Consider the following 21,208-nt stretch of genomic DNA (forward strand, 5'->3'; position numbering starts at 1 on the left):
TTCTGGGCCGAAGTCCTAGCCGTGCAGCCGATCCGTGTGATGTGAACCACTTCCTGAACCGTTTGGTGCCTTAGTTTCCCCCAAGGAGTGGAGCCGGTCCGCTCTTTGATGCAGGTCCCTTGGAGGAGGGTTGGGGCAGGGGAGCTGGCTTTCCGAGGGGCTGTGCTCCAGCCCTGCAGCCTCCGGGACCCACCCTCTGGGCCCAGTGGGCAGCCGTCACTCTGGGAACCAGGTGGGCGTCCTGGGCAGCTGTGGGGAGAGCCGAGACCCCAGGCGATACCACAGGGACCGCCAGGTGGCGCCAGTTCACTGTTCCTCCTGTTGTTGTGTGACTCCGTTTCTCTGAAGTGGGAGAACCATCAGAACCTTTCCTCTGGTGGGTGGTTGGGCAGGTACCCGTGGGGTCAAGCTGAAAGTTCACCTCAGGGCAGGAGTGGGTAGCAGCACCAGGAGCAGGGCCCAGCCTCCCCCCAGCCCCTGCCGTGCCTGCGTCTCCACACCTGCTCAGGGCCACTCAGACCCTCAGCGTCATCCTCGTTCTGTAGTCTTCAGGTAGGGGTGCGGCCGGGAGTGCTCATCTTGGCATTTTTAAGGAAGAAACAGGCGGTGCAAGCCCTCTAGCCTCTCACCGGCCTAGAGAACTTTCCGCCCTGATGGACACGTTCTGTATCCCAGCCACCCCGCGGTAGCCACTGGCCACTTCTGGCTGTTGACCACTGGAAATGCAGCCGGGGCAACCAAGAAACTTTCCATTTCCTTTCATTTCAATTAGCGTGGATGTAAACAGCCCCACGTGCCCAGTGGCCGTTGTACAGGGGGACACCCGGCTCGCGGCCCTGAAAGGTCAGCACCGCCACCCAGCACCCCGCGCCCACCCCCACGGCCCTTGAAATGAACCACTCCAGACAACGGTATTTCTCCGATTATAGCTTTTTCTTTTTTCCTTTTTTTATGAAAAAGATCACACAGAATTCGCCAACAAACAAAATTCCAAAAGAAACTTAAAAAAAAAAAAAAAAAAAACCAATAATTCCCCCAAAAAACAAAACCGAAGTCTGGCTTTTCCTTCCCTTAAGATTGTCTGGACGAGGCCTCCCGTCCCCCTGGAAGGCGCGGGGGCTGGTAAGTGCTTTCCGGGGCCGGGGCCGACCGCGGGAGCAGGGTCACTGCGCCCTGCCGGCCCCCTCCCTCCCTCCCTCGGCCTCTGCTCTCCCTAACCGCTTCTCCGTTCTGGGGGCGAGTACAGTACACCTGGGCCGGGCAGGGTGGGCAGGTGGGGTGTGCTTGGGACAAAGGGGGGGGGGCGTGAAGCTGGGTGCTAGACACAATCTAATAGGAAATAAAAAATAATATTCTGCACGTCAGAATGTTTGCTTTTTTTTTTTATAATTTCATAGCTATTTTTTCACAGTTTTAAAAAGTTTATATTTATATATATTTATATATATTTATCTTTATATATATAATTAAAAAGTGGACTCCATTTAAAGGCGTATGATACAGGGGCGAGGAGAGTCTCTTGGTACAATAAAACTGTACAGGTGACCCACTACCGCCGCCCTCTGGGCTGGCCGAGGCCTGGGCAGGAGGGCTGGGTGTGGCCGGGACGAGGATGTCAGCACCATTGGGGTTGTCTGTAGTGTGAGGGGCTGGACCAGGAGGAGGGGCCCTCAGGGCAGCCCCCCACCCCCCGCCTGGCACCTGGCTGTCTCGCCCCGTCCAGGCCGTCCTGAGTGGGCGGAGGCCGGGCCCCCCCCCCCCCCCCGACCCCAGCCGGTGCCCAGAGCAGGCCTGGCCTGATTGGTGAGGCTGGCGGGCATCGGGCCCCCTGCCCCCCCCTCACGGCGGGAGGCTCGGAGTGGGCTCCGTGCCGAGGGAGGGGTCTGGCACGAGGAGCCGGACCCACGAGCAGCGGGAACCCCAGAACGCATGTCAGTTCGGTTCCCTGAAAACCCCCTCCCTGCCGAATCCCCGTTGGGCCTCGGACGAAGGCGCCTGGGGGTGGGGGGAGGGGGCTGGCCTGGCCAAGTGCTTACAAGGTGCTGGAGGGGAGCCCCTGAGGGGGGCCCGGCAGAGCCATACCCTGATAGCTGAGAGGAACCCCGTCTTGGGGGGCACCGAGGGGGTCGTGAAGGGGGCCGGAGATGTGTGCACATGTGCGCACACACGTGCATGCATACGGGCACACACATGTACACACTCACGCACGCCAGGGCATCCCAGGGCACACTTGCATGCACGCAGCCCCCGAGATGTGGCAGTGATGGCGAGGGGCCCCCGACGGGCCGGCCCTCGGGGCCCGAGGCAGCGGGCAGGGCGCGGGCGCTCAGCAGAGCACAGGCACGCCGTCGGTGGAGAAGATCATGCCGGTGGTGGGCTCGTAGGTGCCCGCGAGGTAGTACAGGCCCTCGCTGTCCTGGTACTTCTTGGTCTTGAGCATCTGCTCGTACTGCTCCAGGCCCACCACCAGGCACTTGTGCGACACGGTCTGCACGTCGTTCTCGTCCACGTGCGAGGACTGGTACAGGGCGCGCTGCGGGCGTGGCAGGCGGGCTCAGGGCAGGTGGCCCGGGAAGACAGGGAAGACGCCCTCCCCCCATCCAGGACCCACAGGATCAGGGAAAGCACCGAGGGCCAAGACAGAGAAAGACGCCCCCCCAGGGAGGCGGAGAGACAGAGGCTGGGATTCCGAGACCAAGAGGGAGCCCTGAAGGATCAGGGCCCAGAAGCGACAGGGGAGACCAAGCGCGGCAAACATGGGGTGGGGGGGCGGAGGCCCAGCCCCCACCGGGCTGCGTGCAGAGGGTTTGAGGCGGCCCGCCCTCCAGCCCACACCCCCTACCTCCATGAAGTCCTTCCTCTGGCTGGAGGCCCGCAGCGCCGCGGGGAGGCCGCGGCCGGACTTCTGGTCCCAGTGCTGTGTGTGTGACAAACACGGGCGGCGGTGAGCCCGGCCCCAGGCCCCAGAGCCGAGCACCCCGGCCTCAGCCTCGGGGCCGGCGGGGCCACTGCTCCCCGGCGTGACGCGCACGGCCCCGGCCTCACCTGGCCCTCATGGAGGCGCTTGCCCGGGCTGGTCTCCTCGGGGTGGTAGAACCACTTGACGCGGACCACCATGTTGCTGCCCCAGGACTCCCACATGCTCTGGATGCGACCGATGTAGGGCAGGTTGGGGCGGCCGGCCGACAGGAACACAGCGCAGTCCCCGATGCGGATCATTTCCTTGCCGCGCACGATGGCCTTGTAGAACAGCTTGCGGGCCTTGCCCTTCATGCCGCGGCGCTGTGGGACACGCGTGTCAGGGAGGCCCGGGCCGGTCCCCAAACCCTGGGGCTCTGCAGAGGGTGGGGTGGGAGGGAGGAGGCCCCTTGCTTGCTCTAACTGGGGGGGACCCCTTCCCCTGCCCATGCTGGGTGTCCAAGAGGGGCTTTACCGACACCAAGGACCTCAGCTAAGAGGGACCTCCAGGACCGTCTGGGTGGCTCAGTCAGTCAAGCTCAAGTCACGATCTCCCCCCCATTAATGGGTTCGAGCCCCGCGCCGGGCTCTGTGCTGAGAGCTCAGAACCTGGAGCCTGCTTCGGATTCTGTGACTGGCTCTCTGCCCGCCCCCTCCCTCAAAAAGAAAAGCATTAAAAAAAACCAAAAAAACTTCAGGACCTGCACCTCCCCGTCCTGGAGTAGTGCGGGCACACGCCTGGCAGACCCGCACCTGCGGTCCATGGGGCTCGCGGTGGCCGTGCCCTGGGCCCGGCAGCCCCCTGTGGACTGGCGGTTTCTAGACCGTGCCGGTGGGGGACAGGACAGGGAAGCCCAGGGGCTCGCAGCTTGGCCTCTGGACAGAGGGCGTGGCTCCACCCCCCACAGCCGGCACACGCCATTCGGGCCCCGGGGCCACAGGGCACTTGCTGCACAGCCTCGTTCTACGTCCCCGCAGGCAGCGTGGGGCTGGGAGTCGGCCACCTCAGTGGCCCAAACCAGGGGCGACGGAGTAGGGGACGTGGGCTGAGGGCCATCACGGGGACGGTGCCAGACCCCAGGGGAAGCCCCTGAAGTCCGTCCGGGGCCCGCAGGAGCCAGCACCAGACTCACATCTGCCAGGCCCGTCGCGTGCCGGGCTTTTCTTAGTCACTCGACAAACATTTCCCGAAGCCTGCTCAGTGCCCCGGCCTGGGCCAGCATGGGGACAGACACGCGCGTTCCGAGGAGGGAAGAGACCGCCTGTCATCAGGACCCCAAACCCATCAGAGCCCCAGGCAGCTCTGGGGCCTGTCACTGTCCCTAGGGCCAAACCTCCAGGATCCAGGCCTCTGCAAAGCTCTGCCCTCTGGTGACCCGCCGTATCCTCTCTTCAAACCAAGATCTAAAATCACTTTGCCATTTTCGCATTGGCTGCCAGATGACTCAAAGCCAATTTGCCCCAACAAGGAGAAAACTACGTGCCAATTTCGAACTTTCTCCAACAAGCGCTTTTTCTACTTTTAATTCATTGGATCCCTGGGGGTGATGGATTTTCAGAGGTCCTTGTCACTGATTTCTGCTGCGTCCTGTGAACTGCTCAAATGCTTTTCACTTTTCAGCTCAAGGCTGAAAATAAATTCGAGGTGAGGAGGACGGCTAAGATTTCTACACCAACTCCTCTTTGGCCGCCGTGACATGCCCGGCACCCGCCGGCTACTCCCTTCTCACAGAGCCGCCTCACTCCATGCGGTCCCCGGGGGGCTGATCCCGCCCTTGCAGTGAGCACAGGACTCGGTGTGGACACCCTGAACGTCCTGCCCTCCCGCTGGTGTTATGACTGGCTCAGAAGCGGGCTCGGCACACGAGCCAAGAGCGTTCTATCAGCTTTCGCTTGAGCCCCTTGCAAAAAGACACTTCCTCTCTAGTGCCACTTCCGAGCCGGGAGCCACTGAGGCTGCTTGCTGCCAGGAGGGAAGGGCTGTGTGAGCAGGAGACCGGCGCAAAGGCAGGAAGGGGAAACGGAAGCCTGGACTGTGGACCCACAGGGAGGCCTGAAGACGGCCCTTCAGACCCCTGGGCTCCAGCTGTACCCGAAGCCTGGAATTTTCTGTTAAAGTGGCCACTAAGCTCCGCCCTGTGCTCCGTCCGCTGCAGCAGTAAGAACCTCGGCATTACTAGTAAATCTGCAAGTGGCAGATGCTAAAATATGGAACGAGTCGGTCACGGTGAAGGCGAGACGGCAGGGATGTGCCGCCTTCAGCTCAGAAGCTGTCACTCCTCAATACGTCCCAATAAAGCACCTGCTGGGATCAGAGCTCCAGGGGGCCTGGTCACGAGAGTCAGGGAAGGTTCTACATGTTCAACTCTGCCGTCCCCGGCGGTGGCCCTGCTGAGAGAGGAGCTCTCATCCGGGGCCAGCGATCCAGGTGGGCTTAACGTCAGACGACCTGTGCCCCGCAGCGTCAGAGATGCAGGCTGTCTGCCCCAGGTTCAAGTTAGTGCCTCAAAAGCAGGGACGCCCTCAGGAGAGTGGGTGCCGACTGCTTCCAGATACCCTGCTCTGCACCCCCATTCTGAGGAGCCCTCTGGGGGACTCTAACTGCCCCTGGTGTCACTGGCACAGGGGGCCCCAAAAAACACGAAGATGGAAACCCCCAAGCTGGGGTCCTCAGAGCTCCCCCCAATTTTTCTGGCCTCGTTGAACCCAGGGAGCTAACACAACACGAATACACCAGCAGCTTCCCGAGGTCCCGAGAGGTGCACGGTCAGACGCCCCCCCCAAGCTCATCACTGTCGACCCCCAATTCCCCACACCTGCCCTGGCGGGAAGCGGCTCTGGAGGGGGAACAGACCCGGGGGGCATCACGCCAAGCCCACCTCAGATGTGGCCTCAGGGGGCCTGGGCCAGGGAGACAGGCACCGCAGGCGAACCTCTGAGCCGTACCCGTGGACGAGGGGCACGGGGTGGACCGGTGACCACGGGGCTGTTCCCCACCTGCACGCGGGAGCCTCACGGTGCCTGTGTGGGCGCACAGGTACGTGTGTGGTGCGCGGCCGCGGGTGCACACGGGTGAGCTGGCAGGGCTCCTTCTGGAGAACCGTCCTGTCTACAGAGGTGGCCACGGGACCCAACCAGAACCTTCTCCCTTTGGCTAGCTTGTGGGTGAGGGGCCACCCGAGCCAGCCAGGCAGGGAGACCACCCCAGCCCTCCGCTGCCATCAGAGAGGAGCAAGTGCCTCTTGCCGGGGTCGCCACACGGTCAGCCCGAGGCCCGGAGCCCTTGTGCCGCTACACACGACGCCCCCACCGAGACAGGCTGTGGGGCCACGGGGTTCTGAGACCCCCTGCGGGGCGACCGGGCGCCTGCTGGAGGGGACGGCATCCGTCCCCGCGTGTTCTCTCGCTGGGCCCGAGACCGAGGGCGGCGCTACTCCACGGAGGAGCCGGCAGAGGGGGCGCGCTCGGGCGCCCCGAGACTCGGGGACCCGGGTATGAGACGGGGTCCCCGGCCTCACCCCAACCCGCCCCGTGGGGGGCCCGAAGGGGGGGCACACGGGGGGGGGGGGCCGGCCCACCGGAGAACACCACGTCCGGACCCTCCGCTACCTGGGTGGGCTTGCCGAACCACTTCCAGAGCTGCCGCGCGGGCAGGAAGGCGGCGATCTTGGGCCGGTTCTCCACGGACGGCAGGCGCTGCCGCTTGGCCAGCTCCTTGGTGGTGGGGAGGTGGACGCCCTCCCTCTTCTTGGGTCGGCTCTTGGCCGCGGCCTGAGCCTTGGGCTGCAGAGGCTGCGCGGGCTGTGGCGGGGGCGCCTGGGGCGGGGGCGCCGGGGCCTTCTTGCCCGGAGAGGGGGCAGAGGAGCGAGCCTTGCCCGCCTGCTTGGGCGCCTTGCCGGGCAGGGCCGGCGGCGCCGAGGGGCCGGCCGCGGCGGGAGGCGCCGCCTCGTCGTCTGAGCTGCAGGAAGAATCGTCCGTGGTGGAGGAGGAGGAGGAGGACGAGGACGAGGAGGACGAGGAAGACGAGGAGGAGGAGGAGGACGAGGAGGAGGATGAGGACGAGGACGAGGATGAGGACGACGACGAGGACGACGAGGAGGAGGAGGACGAGGAGGAAGAGGACGAGGACGAGGAGGAGGACGACGAGGACGAGGAGGAGGACGCCCTGGAGCTGGAGGCGCTACAGTTCCGGCCGCCGCCGCCGCCTTGGCCCTCCTCCTCCCCCTCGGTCTCTGAGCTGCTGCTGCTGCTGCCACTGTCGCTGCTGCTACCGCCGCTCTCCGACTCCTCGGCCCCGTCCTGCTCCGCCTGGCCCTTGTCCGGGCTCTTGGGCTCACCCGAGTCCTCGAACTCGAGCCCGGCCCCGGGCTCCTGGGTCAGGTCGCCGTCCCCGGACTTGGGCCGGGCGGCCTTGGGCTCGCCACTGCCTGTGGCCGGCGGGTAGCCGCCCAGGCCCAGGAGGCCCTTGGGCTCCTGCCAGCCCCCGGCTCCGGGGTCATCCCGCAGAAGCAGGGCCTCTTTGGCCTTCTTGCTTTTGGGCGACGTCACACCCTCGTGGTCCAGCTTGACGAGCGGCTCGGCCTCCTCCCCGGGCCTCCGGGCGCCCTTGGCGGCCGCCTCTTCCGCGGCCCGGGCCTTCTTGGGCTTGGGGCGGGTGGCGGGCATGGCGATGGGCATGGCGACGAGGGGGGTGGGGGCCAGGACCGCAGCGGGGGCCGGCAGCTCCCCAAAGGGCTCAGGAGCCGGGCAGCTGGTGAAGGTGGACGGGGCGGGGCTGGCCTGCGGGGCTGCCGGGCGAGCCTTGGGGGCTTTGGCTCGCTTGTCCGCGGGTTCTGGGGGGCTCTTCTTGGAGCCTGGGGTGCTGATGGGCTCCAGGGCCAACGGGGTACTGGGGACCTCCTCTGTCGGGCCCCCCTCTTCCAGGACGGCGGCTCTGTCTAGAAGAGAAAAGGAACAAGCTTACGTGAGGTCAGGGCAGCGAGGGGCTTCCCGAGCCTAAAAGCCCGGTTTCTGCGCTGGCCCTGCTGCTTCCTCTGCGGTGACCGGGTGCTGGGCCTGGACGCTGCCTGCTCTGGGCCCAGGATGAGCGACTCTCACATCGCTCTCATCCCACGTGTGGTGACCCCCAAGCGGTCCTTGGCAGCCTCGGCTCTTAGCACCTGTCTCTGGATTCTGGCGTGAACAACTCGGCTGCCCAGGAGTCAGCTCTGCCCGAGGCAGATGAACGCTGACTCCCTGAGCCTCAGTGTCCCACTCTATCAAAGGGTCCGAGCGGCCCTGCAGCTGAGTTCCCACAGAGGGGGGGGCGCAGTCTCTGCGCGCAGACCCCACGGTATCCCACGTCCGCAGCAAGTCTCCCACATGCCTGCACCTGCCCCTGTGCCTCGGCCGAGGCAGAGCTGGGGTTAACGTACCACTCTTGGCTTTGGTGCTGGGTTTCCGCCCACGCCCTCGTGCCTTGGTACCCGGCTCCTCGGACCCTGGCGTGCCCCCGTCTTTGCTGTCCCCGGTGTCTTTGCTGGTCTTCCGGCTGCGGCGCTTGGCACTTGGCACCAGGAGGGCTGGGGACGGCTCCGCACCTGCGGGAAAGGGACACGGTGGCTCAGGCCTGGGTCTCTGCTCTCCCAGCCACCAGAGCATCATCCATCGCGGGGGACAGGGACCGGAAGGCCCTGCGGCTGAATCCGCTCGGCCTGCCCGGAGGGGCCGTGCAGCTGGAGAGGGGGACTCCCTCTGCAGGGACGCAGCTCAGGGGTCTGCAGGCACAAAAAGCTCCACAGGGGTCCCCGAATGAATGGACTGGGTGGGAGTGAGCAAAGTTCCACTCTCGTGGGTTCTATAACCCACTTGGAGGATGCTCAAAACCACAGACGCCCGGAGGTCCAAGTCCTGGCTCTGCCTCTAACTAGATGTAGGACCCCAGGAAGAGTCATTTCCCTCCTTGACGCTGAGCTTCGTATTGGTCAGTCACGGGGAATGGGATCTCTGGATGCACAGGACGAAGCCAGGAACTCCATGCTCTCGTGGACATGTGAAGCCTGGAACCATCGGGAACAGTGCCCGACCAGCCTCGACGGCCTGGACTGCTCGGGGACGCAGACCTGGGGAGCCCGGGAGCCCCTCCCCCAAGCCGACTGTGGGAGCCCCACCCGTGGCTCCTGCCATTTCCATTCCACGGGTGCAAACGGTCAGAACGGTGGCCAGAGCCCAGGGCTGGGCCCACAGGGGAGCCGGTGGGGACATGGGGGTCACCCCTGCCAGGGCAACGGGACCGCCACTCACACTGGATCTTATAGTCGGGAGGCAGAAGGCGGATGTGGGAGAGGGGGATCCTCCCCGTGTCCCCGTCATCGAACTCCACTGTGATCAGGTCCCCGTCGTCCTCGAGGCCTAGCAAGCCTGTTGGCAGAGGGGCAGGGTCAAGGACGCCAGCGGACCCCCGCTCTCCGGTGCCCACAAGGGCAAAAGGGGAGCAGAAACCAACCGGTGAGCAGCTCTGGGCCTGTACCACGTATCCAGTGGTACAGAACGTGAGTCTTAGAGTCTTGTGGTCCAGCAGGAGCACTGGCACCTGCCATTCCACCGAGCGTGTGTCCTGACTCGCTCCCAAGACCCTCCCGAGAGCACAGGGAAGCAAGAGCAGGGGCGGGAAGCCTGCAGGCCGGACCTGGTGGGTCAGTGGCCGACTGCGGGAGCGGGGCATTTCCCAGACCACCACCTGCACGGTGAAGGGCTTCCCCTGCTGCTGGGGGCCTGGGAGGGGGCCTGCTTCACAAGGGAGCCCTGCCAGGCTCGGGCCCAAGCGCCTCTGTAGCCAGGGGTCAGGGGACCCCAACACCGGACAGGCTGAGGGTTTACGCCTGGGGCACAGGAGAGTTAGGTGGGTTCCCCAAACCCCAAGGACTGTCTGCCGGCCGGTGGCAGGAAGCCATGGGTAATGGGGACCAGGGGTCGCCACAAAACGTGCCTGTCGATGCACAGGCCTTCCCATCTGCTTAGTACAGACCACCTGACCCGAGAGGCCAGCCTCTCAACGAGACAGACACGGACCAGAGAGGTCAGGGGGCTGAAGAGCACAGAACCCCCGAAGAGACGGCAAGGGCAAGTCAGGAGAAAAGGGAGCTGCAGAAACCCAAACGTGGAAACAGTCCTTTCTCCGCGAAGTTTATGAAAAGAGAACACGGATACCAGCAAATGTGGTAAGAAACAAAATCAGATAAAAACAAGAAGACGGGACACAAAAAGTTGGGGGAAAAAAACCATGCAGAGAATAAGAAAAAACTCTAGGAATTTCTTACACGACAGCAGGAATTTCAAAACTTCAGTAGATGGAAGGGCCAGAAGGTCGGGGTTAGTTGAGGAAACCTCCCGAGAGGTTGAACAAAAAGGTGAAGAAACAGACGATAGGAATAAAGATAACAGGCACTGCAGGCCAGCACGCGGTCCCAGGGAGGGCTGCAGGGGACAGGGAGTGGCTCCTGGAGAGCCACACGCGGAGTTTCCAGAACAAAGGAAATTTGCTTCACAAAGCGCTCAGGCCCCAAACACCCAGCAACACACACACAGAGACCCTCAGAGACACATACACAGACACATCAGACACACACACACACACACACACAAACACATCAGACACACACAGCCGTGCATAGAGACATGCACAAAAACAGATATACACAAAGACAGACGCGCACATATTCACACATGTACAGACACACACAAACCCACATGAAATTCCAGATCTAGGAATAACGAGAACACCCTCCAAGTTTCCAGAGAGAAAGCAGGGCTCCTACAAGGATGTAGTTTTAACAATGACATCAAATTTAGATGTCAACAGCCAGATAAAAACGGAAGGCACAGTGACTTTGAAAATTATTTCCAACCTTGACTTTATCCCCAGCTCAACTATCTTTTGAGAACATGCCAAAATAAAGCCATCTCAAGCATGCGTGTACTAGAGGGATTTACCTCCGAGGATCCTCTCTCAGAAAGCTACAGAAAGATTCTCCATGGAAACGAGGGAACGGAACAAGGAAGAGAAAGACGGGGATGAAACACAGGAGCTGGAGAAATGGAATTCTGAGTGATCCCCAGGGGACGGACCAAGAGTGACCCTGCCATGGTCTCTCTGGGGCAGGGGGGCGGGGGAGACTTCCTGCCCGGCATCCGTGTTCCACCTCCTGGGTGGGTGTGGATGTCGGGCCGCAGCGGGTACACTGTATCTGCCATCTGGCTGTCGGTCTGAAGAACGAACATCCAGAGCTCGGCTCCTGGAAACGTCAGTTTTGCACCGTGTGAGGATCTGTGGTTTCTGTCCAACACCTGCAGCTTCTGGGGCACCTGTTATTTAGGTCAGCCTTGCCTCCCATCTCTTACTCGGCTAACAACACCCCGGTTTTCCCGGGGTGGCCACCGTCTCCTCTCCCGGGTCACAAGTGGAATCAGAAAGCCAACCTCACTTGCTGGTGTCGGGAACGAGCACGTGACCCAGGCTCAAGGACGAGACTCACAGCAGCTGACGAAATCCACGTGACCCAAGCCAGTTTCGGGGGCCCCGTCCTACGTGTCCCCATATGGGAAATGAGAGCAATTCCCCCGACGGCAGGACCTGTTAATCTGGTGCGACACAGTCCCCGAGGAGCTGGGTGTGAAGCCGGCGCAGCCGAGAGCGGACCGAGGGCCGGGCCGGGCCGGCCCTGCCGGAAGCCACGCGAGGAAATGGGGGAATGAGGGGGAGGATGGGGGGGGGGGGTGCCGAGGATGCCTCACCTCGGACCACGGTGCCCGGGTAGAGGCAGCGGTACTGCTGGCTCCAGTAGGCTGCGATCCTGGTCCCTTGTGGCAAGAAGCGCGTGGAGGCCGGCCTCACGTCGTTGATCTGCGAGGGCGAAGGATTGAGTGCCAGGGGTGACCGGGAACAGCCCGGCCCCCAACCGCCCGGCGGCCCCGCCTCCCCTGCCCCCCTCACCGCCTCCTGCAGCAGCTGCTCCAGACAGTAGATGTGGGGCCGGTTCCCACGCTCGCCCTCCACCACCACACGGTATCTGCAAGGCCACGGCAGGCGCGGTGTGAGGTGACGGAGACGGCGGCCCCTCCCGGAGGAACCCTGCACCTCAACCACCGGCCCCAGCGGCGCCAGCTCTGCCTCCCAGACCGCTCGGATGGCACGTCAGAGCCTGGGGAGCTGCTGGCGTGCGGTCTGAACCTGGCGCGAGGCTCTCCCCTTCTGGGCCTCGGTTTCCTCATCTGTACAGCTAGGGGGTTCAGATCCGAGAGAGGCCAGCACAGACCGGCTGGCCACGCCCACTGGGGCCTCCCTCAGCGGGCACCGCCCTCCCGGGCACCGTTCACCTGGTTCTAGGGAGAAGCAGTCGCAGCTCAGAGAAGCAAAGCAACCCGCCCGTAGAGGCCCAGCAAGGCCCCCTGGACCCTGGACTGGGGGAGGGTCCGCAGGCCCTGAGGCCGGTGCCACCCCCCGCCCAGGCCCCCACTCACATGTCTGGCGAGTGCACCGTCTGCACGTGCCCGGCATACAGCAGCTTATCATCCATGGGGATAAGCACACGTAAGCCGTCTTTCAGCTCGTCCTTGTCGATGACGCAGGAGCGCGGGGCTGCAGGGGGACAAGCAGGGAGGCAGGGCTGGAGCCAGGGGGCAGCCAGAGACCCTCCTTCCGCGCCCAGTGCCTCCCTTCCCCTAGGCCTGCCGGGTGGCAGGGATGCCCCCCTGCAGGGACATGTGGGGGGGCCCGTGCGCAGCCCCTCCCCTCCTGGCCCAGGCCCCTGCAGAGATCCCAGGCAGGTGTGAACCAAGTGTGATCACCTACACAAGCCACCCTTCCTCCACCCAGAGACCACCACCCTTGGGGCCTGGGCGTGAGGCCCCAGGTCCTCAGCCCGTCCTCCGCTGCCTCTCCCACCAGACCTCCAGGACTTTCCACTGGTGTTTTCTCTTCCTGGAATGCTGTGTGTCGTGGTGGAAACCAATCCCCACCTTGGCCAAACTTCCAGGCCAGGCTCTCTGCGTTCCTCACCTGTCCTCAGCTGAAAGCTGCCTCTCCCCCCCGGCTTAGAGGCCAGCCCCTCCGGAACCCCCACACCAGATGTTCCCCATTTTCCTTTTCCACACTGACCACACTGCTCTGGATTCCAGGGCTCCCTCCTCCTGCCTTGTGAGACCTTGAATCTGGCCCCACCTTGTCATGACCCACACGGCTCGCTGGGTGGCCCGCTTGTTTCTTCATTCCTGCCTGCACGCACACCCCTGCCACAGCCTCACCATGGGCAGAGTGGACACCCACCCCTTGTCGCTGAGTGTGGCCGTGAGACTTCCTCCGGCCAATGGCACAAGGGTGGGAGTGATCAAATACTGATTCTGAATCTAGGCCTCCAGAGGTCTGGTCAGCTCCCACTTTCCCTCGTGAGCCTCTGGCAGTACGGCCCCAGGAAGAGCACGCCCCGGCTCACCCACAGGCCCAGGGGGTGAACGGCCCCGGAGTGGAGCTGACCCTGCGTCTGTGGACCTCCAGCTGTCCTGCTGTTGTGGCAACAAGCCCAGGCGAGGTCAGCCCGGCTGCCTTACAGACCACTGAGACCCATAATGGATACCTACTACCAGCTACCACTGGGTAACTCTTTGTTACATGGCAACAGCTGACTGATACACTCAATCAGGTGATTAAGTTCCCCAGCCCTGCACATCCTCTTGTTCCACACCCGCCCTACCCAATTCACATCCTCAGTCTCTCCTCAGAGCTCCACACCCCTGGGTCCAGGTGCCAAGTGTATGTCATTTACCCGGATGTTCTCCAGGCACCTCAGACTCCAGCCAGCAAAGTGTGGCATGTGATCTCTCCCTGCTCCCCCTACACGCCCACCCCACCACCACCCATACTCACTCGTTCTGGTCTGCTCACACAGCCCCTCTCTCCCTCGCGACGTGCTCAAACCCACCCCATATCCCTCCGTGCTGCCCCTGCCACCATCGCTCACCGGATCCCCACAAGGGCCTCCCTACCTGGACTCCTGTCCCCCTCAGGGCCACCCCCAAGTCATTCTATACAAAGCAGTCAGAAAGCACTTTCCAAAGCCAGTCCGACTGTCCTCATCTACTTCCAGTCGCGGACAGCTTATTTTCATTAAGGCAAACTGTGACCACAGCCCAGAGATGGGGCCGTCTGCCTCTCCCTCCTCCCCCACCCAGCTTACTAAACCAGAGCCAAGCCGGCCTCTCTGGGTTTACCACAGATACCATGCCCCCACCCAACCTCAGGGCCCCTGCACATGCCCACTCCCTGGGGTAGCTCAGCCCCCGCCCACTGCTTCCCCAGGGGGACCTCCAGCCACCCCCCCCCCACACACACACCCTCTGGGCCTGAGCCGACAGGGCATCGAGGGCACTTACCTGGAGTCAGTGGCCGCTCCGCAGCCCCACCACGTGGCAGGTGCTCATCCTCAGAGAAGCTCGAGTCCTGATTGGGCTCAAAGTCCTCCTCTGCAGCCATGCTCTCCATCAGCTTGCTCACGGCTCCCCCCTTCCCCCGGTTCTGGGGACAGAGCACAGCAGACCCACGGCTCGGGGCACGCCGTGCAAGTCCCACTGCTTAGGACCCTCCCTGGAAACCCCGGAGTCTCGGTCAGGCTGCAGGGGCATCTGCCACGTGAGTGGTGCGGGGCCGAGGGGGTGGTGTCCGTGAGATCGGCAAGCAACCCGAGTGGCCAGGGCCTGCGTGGGCTGAGGCAGCACTTCCGGACACACATGGGGGGGGGGGGGGGAGGCGGAGCCTGGGGTCTCAGTCACTTGCATGTCCAACTTCGCCTCAGGTCATAATCATGGCTTGTGGTTTCTAATCCCGCATGGGGCTCTGTGCTCACAGCTCAGAGCCTGGAGCCTGCTTCGGATGGTCTCCCCTCTCTCTGCCCCTCCCCCTCTCATGCTCTGTTTCTCTCTCTCAAAAATAAACATTAAAAAAAAAACAAAACAACAGCCTGCTGGGGACAAGGTGGTGTGGGGGGTGGGCACGCCCAGCATGCCCCATCTGGGAGGGACCTATGGGAACCTGGCTCCTGGGGCACCGCGAGCCTCACCTCCTTTTTCACCTCCTTCCCTTTGGCCTTGGCCTTGCTCCTCTTGGCAGTGGCCGGAGAGCTGGTGTGGGGCGCCCGGGCCTCTGGGGGCAGGGCGGGAACACGGGGCGGGGGCAGCGCCGCCCCTCCTGAGCTGGCCTCCTTCCCCTTCTTCTTCTGGGGGAGGAAGCAACAGAGGTGCCATCACAGGCCGTCCTCGCCATCCCGGGAAAGGAACGAAACCCCTTCCCTCCCCTCCCCCAAATACGTTTTGCATCTTTTCTTCATCTTAACTGCTTCATTATTACTATATGTTGCTTATTGTAAAAAAAAAAAAAAAAAATCACCAAAGGGCATATAGGTGCAACTTCCTCTCCAATGAATCCTGTCAAGTGCACAGCGCTAACTAGAGTCACTAGTGGCTGTGTGGTGTACCCTTCCAGAGCTTTCCAAAAGCACATACAACGGAGTAAATACACAGGCTATGAAGATACATTTGTGCACAAACGGCATTTTTTTTTAACACAAATGGGAATTTGCCAAATGTCCTGCTTTGCAACTTTCCCTCCCAAGTGTGTCTGATATAGAGACTGCTTAGCTTTGTTTTTAACAGCTGCTCAATGTGCAGCTGTGGGAGGGGGCGCCATTCATTCAACCGCCCCCCCACAACCCGGTGATGGATGCATCGGCTGCCTCCATTTTAACACGCTTCCAAATGAAGCCACAAAAAACCAGGATGGTGCCGGGTGGTCCCACAGGCACGTTCCTGGAAGAAGGGCGAAGACCCTTTCGGCTGCGGCGGGTCACTTGGGGCGTGCCTGAGTAACTCTGCGCTCAGCCACGCCCACCCCAGCTCCAAGCCCCGCCCCCAGGTGGTAAGGGGCAAGGGGCCGCTCGCTGAGTATTGGTCCGCATTCAGCCACGCCCACCCCAGTCTGAGCCTCGCCGCTCCCCGCCCCCACCACAGGGCCGGGTGGAGGCTCCGCGGATTCTCTGCACTCAGCCCCGCCCCCCACGGTGGGGTGAAGGGGCCGCTACTCGTCCCCGCAGCCTCGAAACCAGTCCAACCCCACGGGCATGGCTTCGTTTATCAGAGCAAAGCACTGGAAACAACCTGTCTGTCCTGCGGCCTGTCAGGGAAACACTGGGGCATCTACAGATACAGTTACAAGCTTTTGCTACAGCGTCTGAGAGTCCTGCTCCAGGAAGAGGCAGGGGGCGCCTCGCCAGGACAACAAAGTGGGGATACTTGGCGCCAGAAGGAAGCTCAGGCTATAATCTCCGTGACCCAGGGGAGGTGGGCGGCAGGGGGCAAGGGGTAACTTTATGCTTTTTAAAAGACACATTCCTGGAACAAAACAACCAAGTCAAAGGACCGGAGGATGTGGGAAATTAAGAAATATAAAAAAAACACTGGACAAATGTTACCAAGACCACAGCGGAAGTCACAACTTCCTATCAGACAAGTGACATTCGCAGCAAACAGCATTATAAGGGTCAAAACAGACAGTGTTACAGGGATAGGAGGTATTCAGTCTGGATCCCCATTTGGGAGAGGGAAATACATATATGATTATATTTTCTTGTTTCTGATGCATCATGCCTTAATCCTGTTCACATTTCTGAAATCGGAAGGCATCCAGGGGGTCGAAGGAACCACCTTTCTCCACAAACACCTGCTGAAAACGGACAGCTCACTGAATGGGCGTCTACCTTCGCAGCTGTGCACATGGGGCCAGCAGAGGACAGCAAGCAAAGTTCTGAGTGGACTCGTATTTGCTTCCTTTTCTGTATCCTCCAAGGCAGTGTTATCATCAGGTTATCACTGAGACCTCTTTCTTTCCCACTGATGAGAGAGCCCTTTTCTGGGAAACTTATTATTATTATTCGAGTAAGAAAAGAACTCCAACAAGCTCTGTACCCAGAACAGACATGGTCACTGCCATGGTCATTACGGCAGGAAAATACCATCCTCAACCCAATCACCGCATGGTTGATGGCAGCGGAGAATGAAAACCAAGGGGTGGGTGCAGATGGAGGGATGTTATTCAGCCATTTAGAAATATTGATTTAAAAAAAAAAAAAGTAAAATAAGGCTGATGGCAAGTGGGAATATCCGAGTCTAAAAAAGCAGGATACAAAAGCGGGTCTCAAAACACTATGAACAGTGGTTGCTCCTGTGGTGACTTCACTGGCATCTGATTTCTTTTGTTGACAACTAGTCTCTCCTGTTCTAGTCTCTTACTGTGTCATCAGAAGGCTGGGATTGGGTGAGCCCCCAATCTTCTCCCCAGCAGAAGGTACCATATCTTGGCAAAGGGCCCAGGGGGCAGCATGGCCCGGGGCGGGTGTTCAAAGCTTAGCTGGGACGCTCAGTAGCTGCCGTGACCTTGGGCAAGTGACAAGGCCACCTGTGCAGTTAACATGAGTAACCTACCTCGCGGGGTTTTGTGAGCACTCTGTTGGGACACAGTAAGAAACACCTACTTGGTCTCTGCCCCTGGTTCCTGACAAAGAGCTCCTGAACCCCTTGGAATTTCCTGGATCACAGGAGAGTCTTCTGTCCTAATGAGGCGACTGTGGGTAAGTCCCTAGCTGGCCTCGGAACGGGGGCGGCTCACGAGAAACACCAAGCCAGGAGAGGCCAGGAACTCTGAGTTCCAATGTCCCCCATCCTCCGGGGCAGGGAGAGGGTCCAGAGATGGAGTTAATAACCGATCCTGCCAACGTGACGAAGCCTCCATAAAACCCTGAACGACGGGGTTTGGGGAGCTTCCAGGTCGGTGACGGTGCTGGAGAGGCGGCGCACCGGGAAAGGGCACAGACGCCCACACCCTTGCCCCATCCCTTGCCCTGGGCATGTCTTCTGTCCGGCTGTTGCTGAACCGTATCCTTTCTAGTAAACAGTAAGTGAAGTGCCTCCCAGGGGTTCTGGGAGGCCCCCTGGCGAGTTACAGACCCTGAGAAGTGGGTCCTGGGAACCCCCAGTACACAGCTGGTGCGTCCGCCAGAAGCACAGGTGACACCCTGAACTTGGAACTGGCACGCAGAGTGGGGGCCGGGCCCTCTGCCTGTGGGGTCTGTGCCAAGCCCGGGGAGTCAGGGCCAGAAGTGTCGTGAGTGGAGAAAAGGAGTTGTCCTTCACCAGTCGAAGTAGCAGAGGTGCTCAAGGGGTGGGACCTGGCCTGGGCCCTGCCTCAGACCATTCTGGTGTGATCACCATAAGCTGTACATACTGTTCCAGCACCTTCCCTCCGAGGCCCGGAGAAACCTGAGAGGGCTTCAGCTGTGGGCAGACAGGTGGGCACCAATCACCGTGGACGACACCGGAAGACAGCCACTTCCTCACTAGCCCCGTCACCGGGAAATCAGTGCCAAGCCTCATCCCTCTTCTTGACTTCCTACATAGAACATCACCGGTATTTGAGAGATCGTCCTCCATCGGGGATGGGGATGGGGAGGTCTGAATGCAACCAACCAAAGGGTGTGGCTTCCTAGCAGCCAGTGCAAGAAGGGTCTGACTGTCCTACGGTTCTTAGAAAGCAAGCATTTTAGGGGTGCCTGGGTGGCTCAGTCGGTTAAGTATCCAACTAAGGCTCGGGTCATGATCTCATGGATCATGGGATTAAGCTCCATATCGGGGTCCATGCTGATAGCACGGAGCCTGCTTGGGATTCTTTCTCCTCTCTCTACCCCTCCCCAACCTGTGCGCACACTCTCTCTCAAAACTGAATAGGGGCGCCTGGGTGTCTCGGTCGGTTGAGCGTCCAGGTTTGGCTCAGGTCACGATCTCATGGTTCGTGAGTTCGAGCCTTGCGTCAGGCTCTGTGCTGACTCAGAGCTTGTTTCCTATTCTGTGTCTCCTTCTCTCCTGCCCCTCCTCTGCTCCCACTCTGTGTCTCTCTCTCTCTCAAAAATAAATAAACATTTAAAAATTTAAGGGGCGCCTGGGTGGCTCAGTCAGTTGAGTGGCCGACTTTGGCTTGGTCATGATCTCAAGGTTCATGGGTTCGAGCTCTGCATCAGGCTCGCTGAGGTCAGCCTGTAAGCGCAGAGCCAGCTTCAGATCCTCTGTTCCTCTCTCTCTGCCCCTCCCCTGTCACTTATGTCCTCCCAAAAAATAAACGTTAAAAAAAAAAAAAAATGGAGGTGTCCAGTGTTTTGATAACGGCACTCAGGGGTCCCTGCACCTCACTCACACGTGAGGACTGCGCCTGAGACGGGAAGTAAGAGCCCCTCTGAGGCCGGGTCTGAACGCCCACTGCCGGCAGGGCTCCAGGGGCCCCTGGCTAGGAGGAGTCAGGCCCGCCTTCGGGGCCCCCTCCCGCTGCTCCCACCCCCACACTGAGGGCCCTACCTTTCTGGGGTCCTTCCTGTCCTTGGCGCGGCCGGTGTCCTTTCGAGGGCTCAGCGGGCCACCCTTGCCGCAGCGGCTGGGCTTGGTGGCCGCGGGGGCCGCGCTGCTGGGCGCCGGAGCCGCGGCCGAGGCGTCGTGCAGGAAGATGCGCTCGCTGCGCCGCCTTGTCCACAGGTCGTCATCGCTGGCCTCGGGCCCCGCCTCGAAGCCAGGCTCCTTGGCGCCCCGTAGCCTGCGGGCCTTGCGCCCTTTCTCTGCCGCCAGCTTGGCCTTGTCGGGGCCGGCGGGGCCGGGGCCCCGGGCGCTGGGTGCGGGCGCGGCCAGGGAGGGGCCCGGCTCCCCCAGTCCCTTCTTGGGCCGCAGCAGCCCGGCAGGCGACCGCTTCCGCACCTTGACCTCACTCTCCGAGTCCGTGTACTCAAACTCCGTGCCTGGATGCGGACAAGGGCAGGGGCTGTGGACGGGGGCTCCTGGGACCCTTGCTTCCCACCCACCCAGATGCCCTGGCCACCAGCAGAAGGCCACCGTCCCACCCTTCCTCCAGGGCACCTCGCTGCCCACGGGAGGCTTCTTGTATCCAGGAGAGGAACAGAGGCCCAGAGGAGGAAGACTCACCTGCCACACACCTGTGAGTGGCAGGTCCTGCTGGCCCCGCTGTTGTCCCAAACCCCCCCTTGGCTGCCCAGACTCAACTCCCTGGGAATGTGACAATCCCTGCCCGGGGCCCCCATGAGCTTCCCCACTGCCTCCTGCATGCCCGGTGGGAATCCCAGAAGCCAGGGCAGGCTGGGGAGGGCCCGAGGCCCTGCAGGGGCAGCAGGTCCACGGGAGGCATGCGGAAAGCCCGTGTGAAATCCCCAAGCCGGGTGGGGCCTCTCCTCTACTTCCTGGTGCCTCTTCTCAAGAGCTGGAAGGTCCCTGGCACCCGCTCCTCTTCTAGAGGGCAGGCCTCACCAAACTCAAAGTCCTGGGGCCCAGCTGCCTCCTGTCAGCCGAGGCTCTCCCTTCCGGCAGACACGAGGCCAGCCTTGATCCCAACCCTCGAGCCCCTGGGCTCCCTGAACACAGACCCTCTCCCCAACACCCCGCTGTGCTCTGTCCCTTCCAACCTCCGGGCCTTTGCTGCTGCTGCTCCCTCTACCTGGGGCACCATTTCTCTCCTGACCTCGACCTGGAAATCCGCGGCCTCCTAGCGGAGAAGACACACTGAGCACCTGGGAAGATCCTCTGTCCACACCTCCATCACCACAGGCACACACCCCACCGGAGGGGGCTCCCATCCATGTCTGTCTATCCGGTCCTGCCCTGTGCCCCGGATGCAGATCCCCAGTTTTACTACCGCAGGCCTAATGACCCCTGGGAAGCCGACAGCCTGCCCACAAGGCCTCCTCGGGGAGGCCGGGTCCCATCGCCCAACAGATGCAGCCAGGCTGGGAGGGGGCACACTCCGTGGGAGGGACCCACTTGCAAAGCTTAATGATCCCATTAATTAAGCTTTTGTTAACGGACTTTCCACCGCACAGGGAGGCAGCTGGGGGCTCTCATGGCTGATCAGGGTGCAGGCCATAAAAGGCTGGGGTTCTGCTGCCGGGTTTGACCCACCTGATGACAGCCCCCTGCAGAAAGCCAGAAGGAAACCCCCAGGCAGCGAAACGCTGCAGGTGAGCCGCGTAGGGAGCAGGGCCAGAGAACGGACAGAGCAGCGACGGGCAGCGGACACTTGCAAGTGTGGAGTAAGGTCGGCCCGGGGGACAAATACTTATGAAGCCAGTGGGGCAGCATGAATGGTGCCTGGGACACAGGAAACGGGCTCTGTGAGGGGACA

The 21,208-nt window shown here is 61.6% G+C and overlaps 1 protein-coding gene across 5 annotated transcripts in view; it reads right to left on the reverse strand.

Annotated features, from left to right (window-relative positions):
• Positions 1-1,453: 1,453 nt before the first annotated feature.
• TNRC18 (trinucleotide repeat containing 18) overlaps positions 1,454-21,208 on the reverse strand; it is an 87,941-nt gene continuing 68,186 nt past the window's right edge. For all 5 annotated transcript variants that reach the window (XM_043559597.1, XM_043559598.1, XM_043559596.1 and 2 more), the window contains 12 exons: positions 19,384-19,814; positions 15,048-15,203; positions 14,365-14,506; positions 12,457-12,574; positions 11,930-12,005; positions 11,731-11,839; positions 9,241-9,357; positions 8,373-8,537; positions 6,568-7,895; positions 3,046-3,282; positions 2,843-2,917; positions 1,454-2,533 (listed from right to left, as the gene is read on the reverse strand). In XM_043559597.1, the coding sequence (XP_043415532.1) occupies positions 2,327-2,533; positions 2,843-2,917; positions 3,046-3,282; positions 6,568-7,895; positions 8,373-8,537; positions 9,241-9,357; positions 11,731-11,839; positions 11,930-12,005; positions 12,457-12,574; positions 14,365-14,506; positions 15,048-15,203; positions 19,384-19,814 (3,161 nt within the window). In that variant the 3' untranslated portion in view covers positions 1,454-2,326. The remainder of the gene's footprint in view (positions 2,534-2,842; positions 2,918-3,045; positions 3,283-6,567; positions 7,896-8,372; positions 8,538-9,240; positions 9,358-11,730; positions 11,840-11,929; positions 12,006-12,456; positions 12,575-14,364; positions 14,507-15,047; positions 15,204-19,383; positions 19,815-21,208) is intronic.

The sequence above is a fragment of the Prionailurus bengalensis genome, chromosome E3 (assembly GCF_016509475.1).
Source record: "Prionailurus bengalensis isolate Pbe53 chromosome E3, Fcat_Pben_1.1_paternal_pri, whole genome shotgun sequence".
Classification (NCBI taxonomy): Eukaryota; Metazoa; Chordata; class Mammalia; order Carnivora; family Felidae; genus Prionailurus; species Prionailurus bengalensis.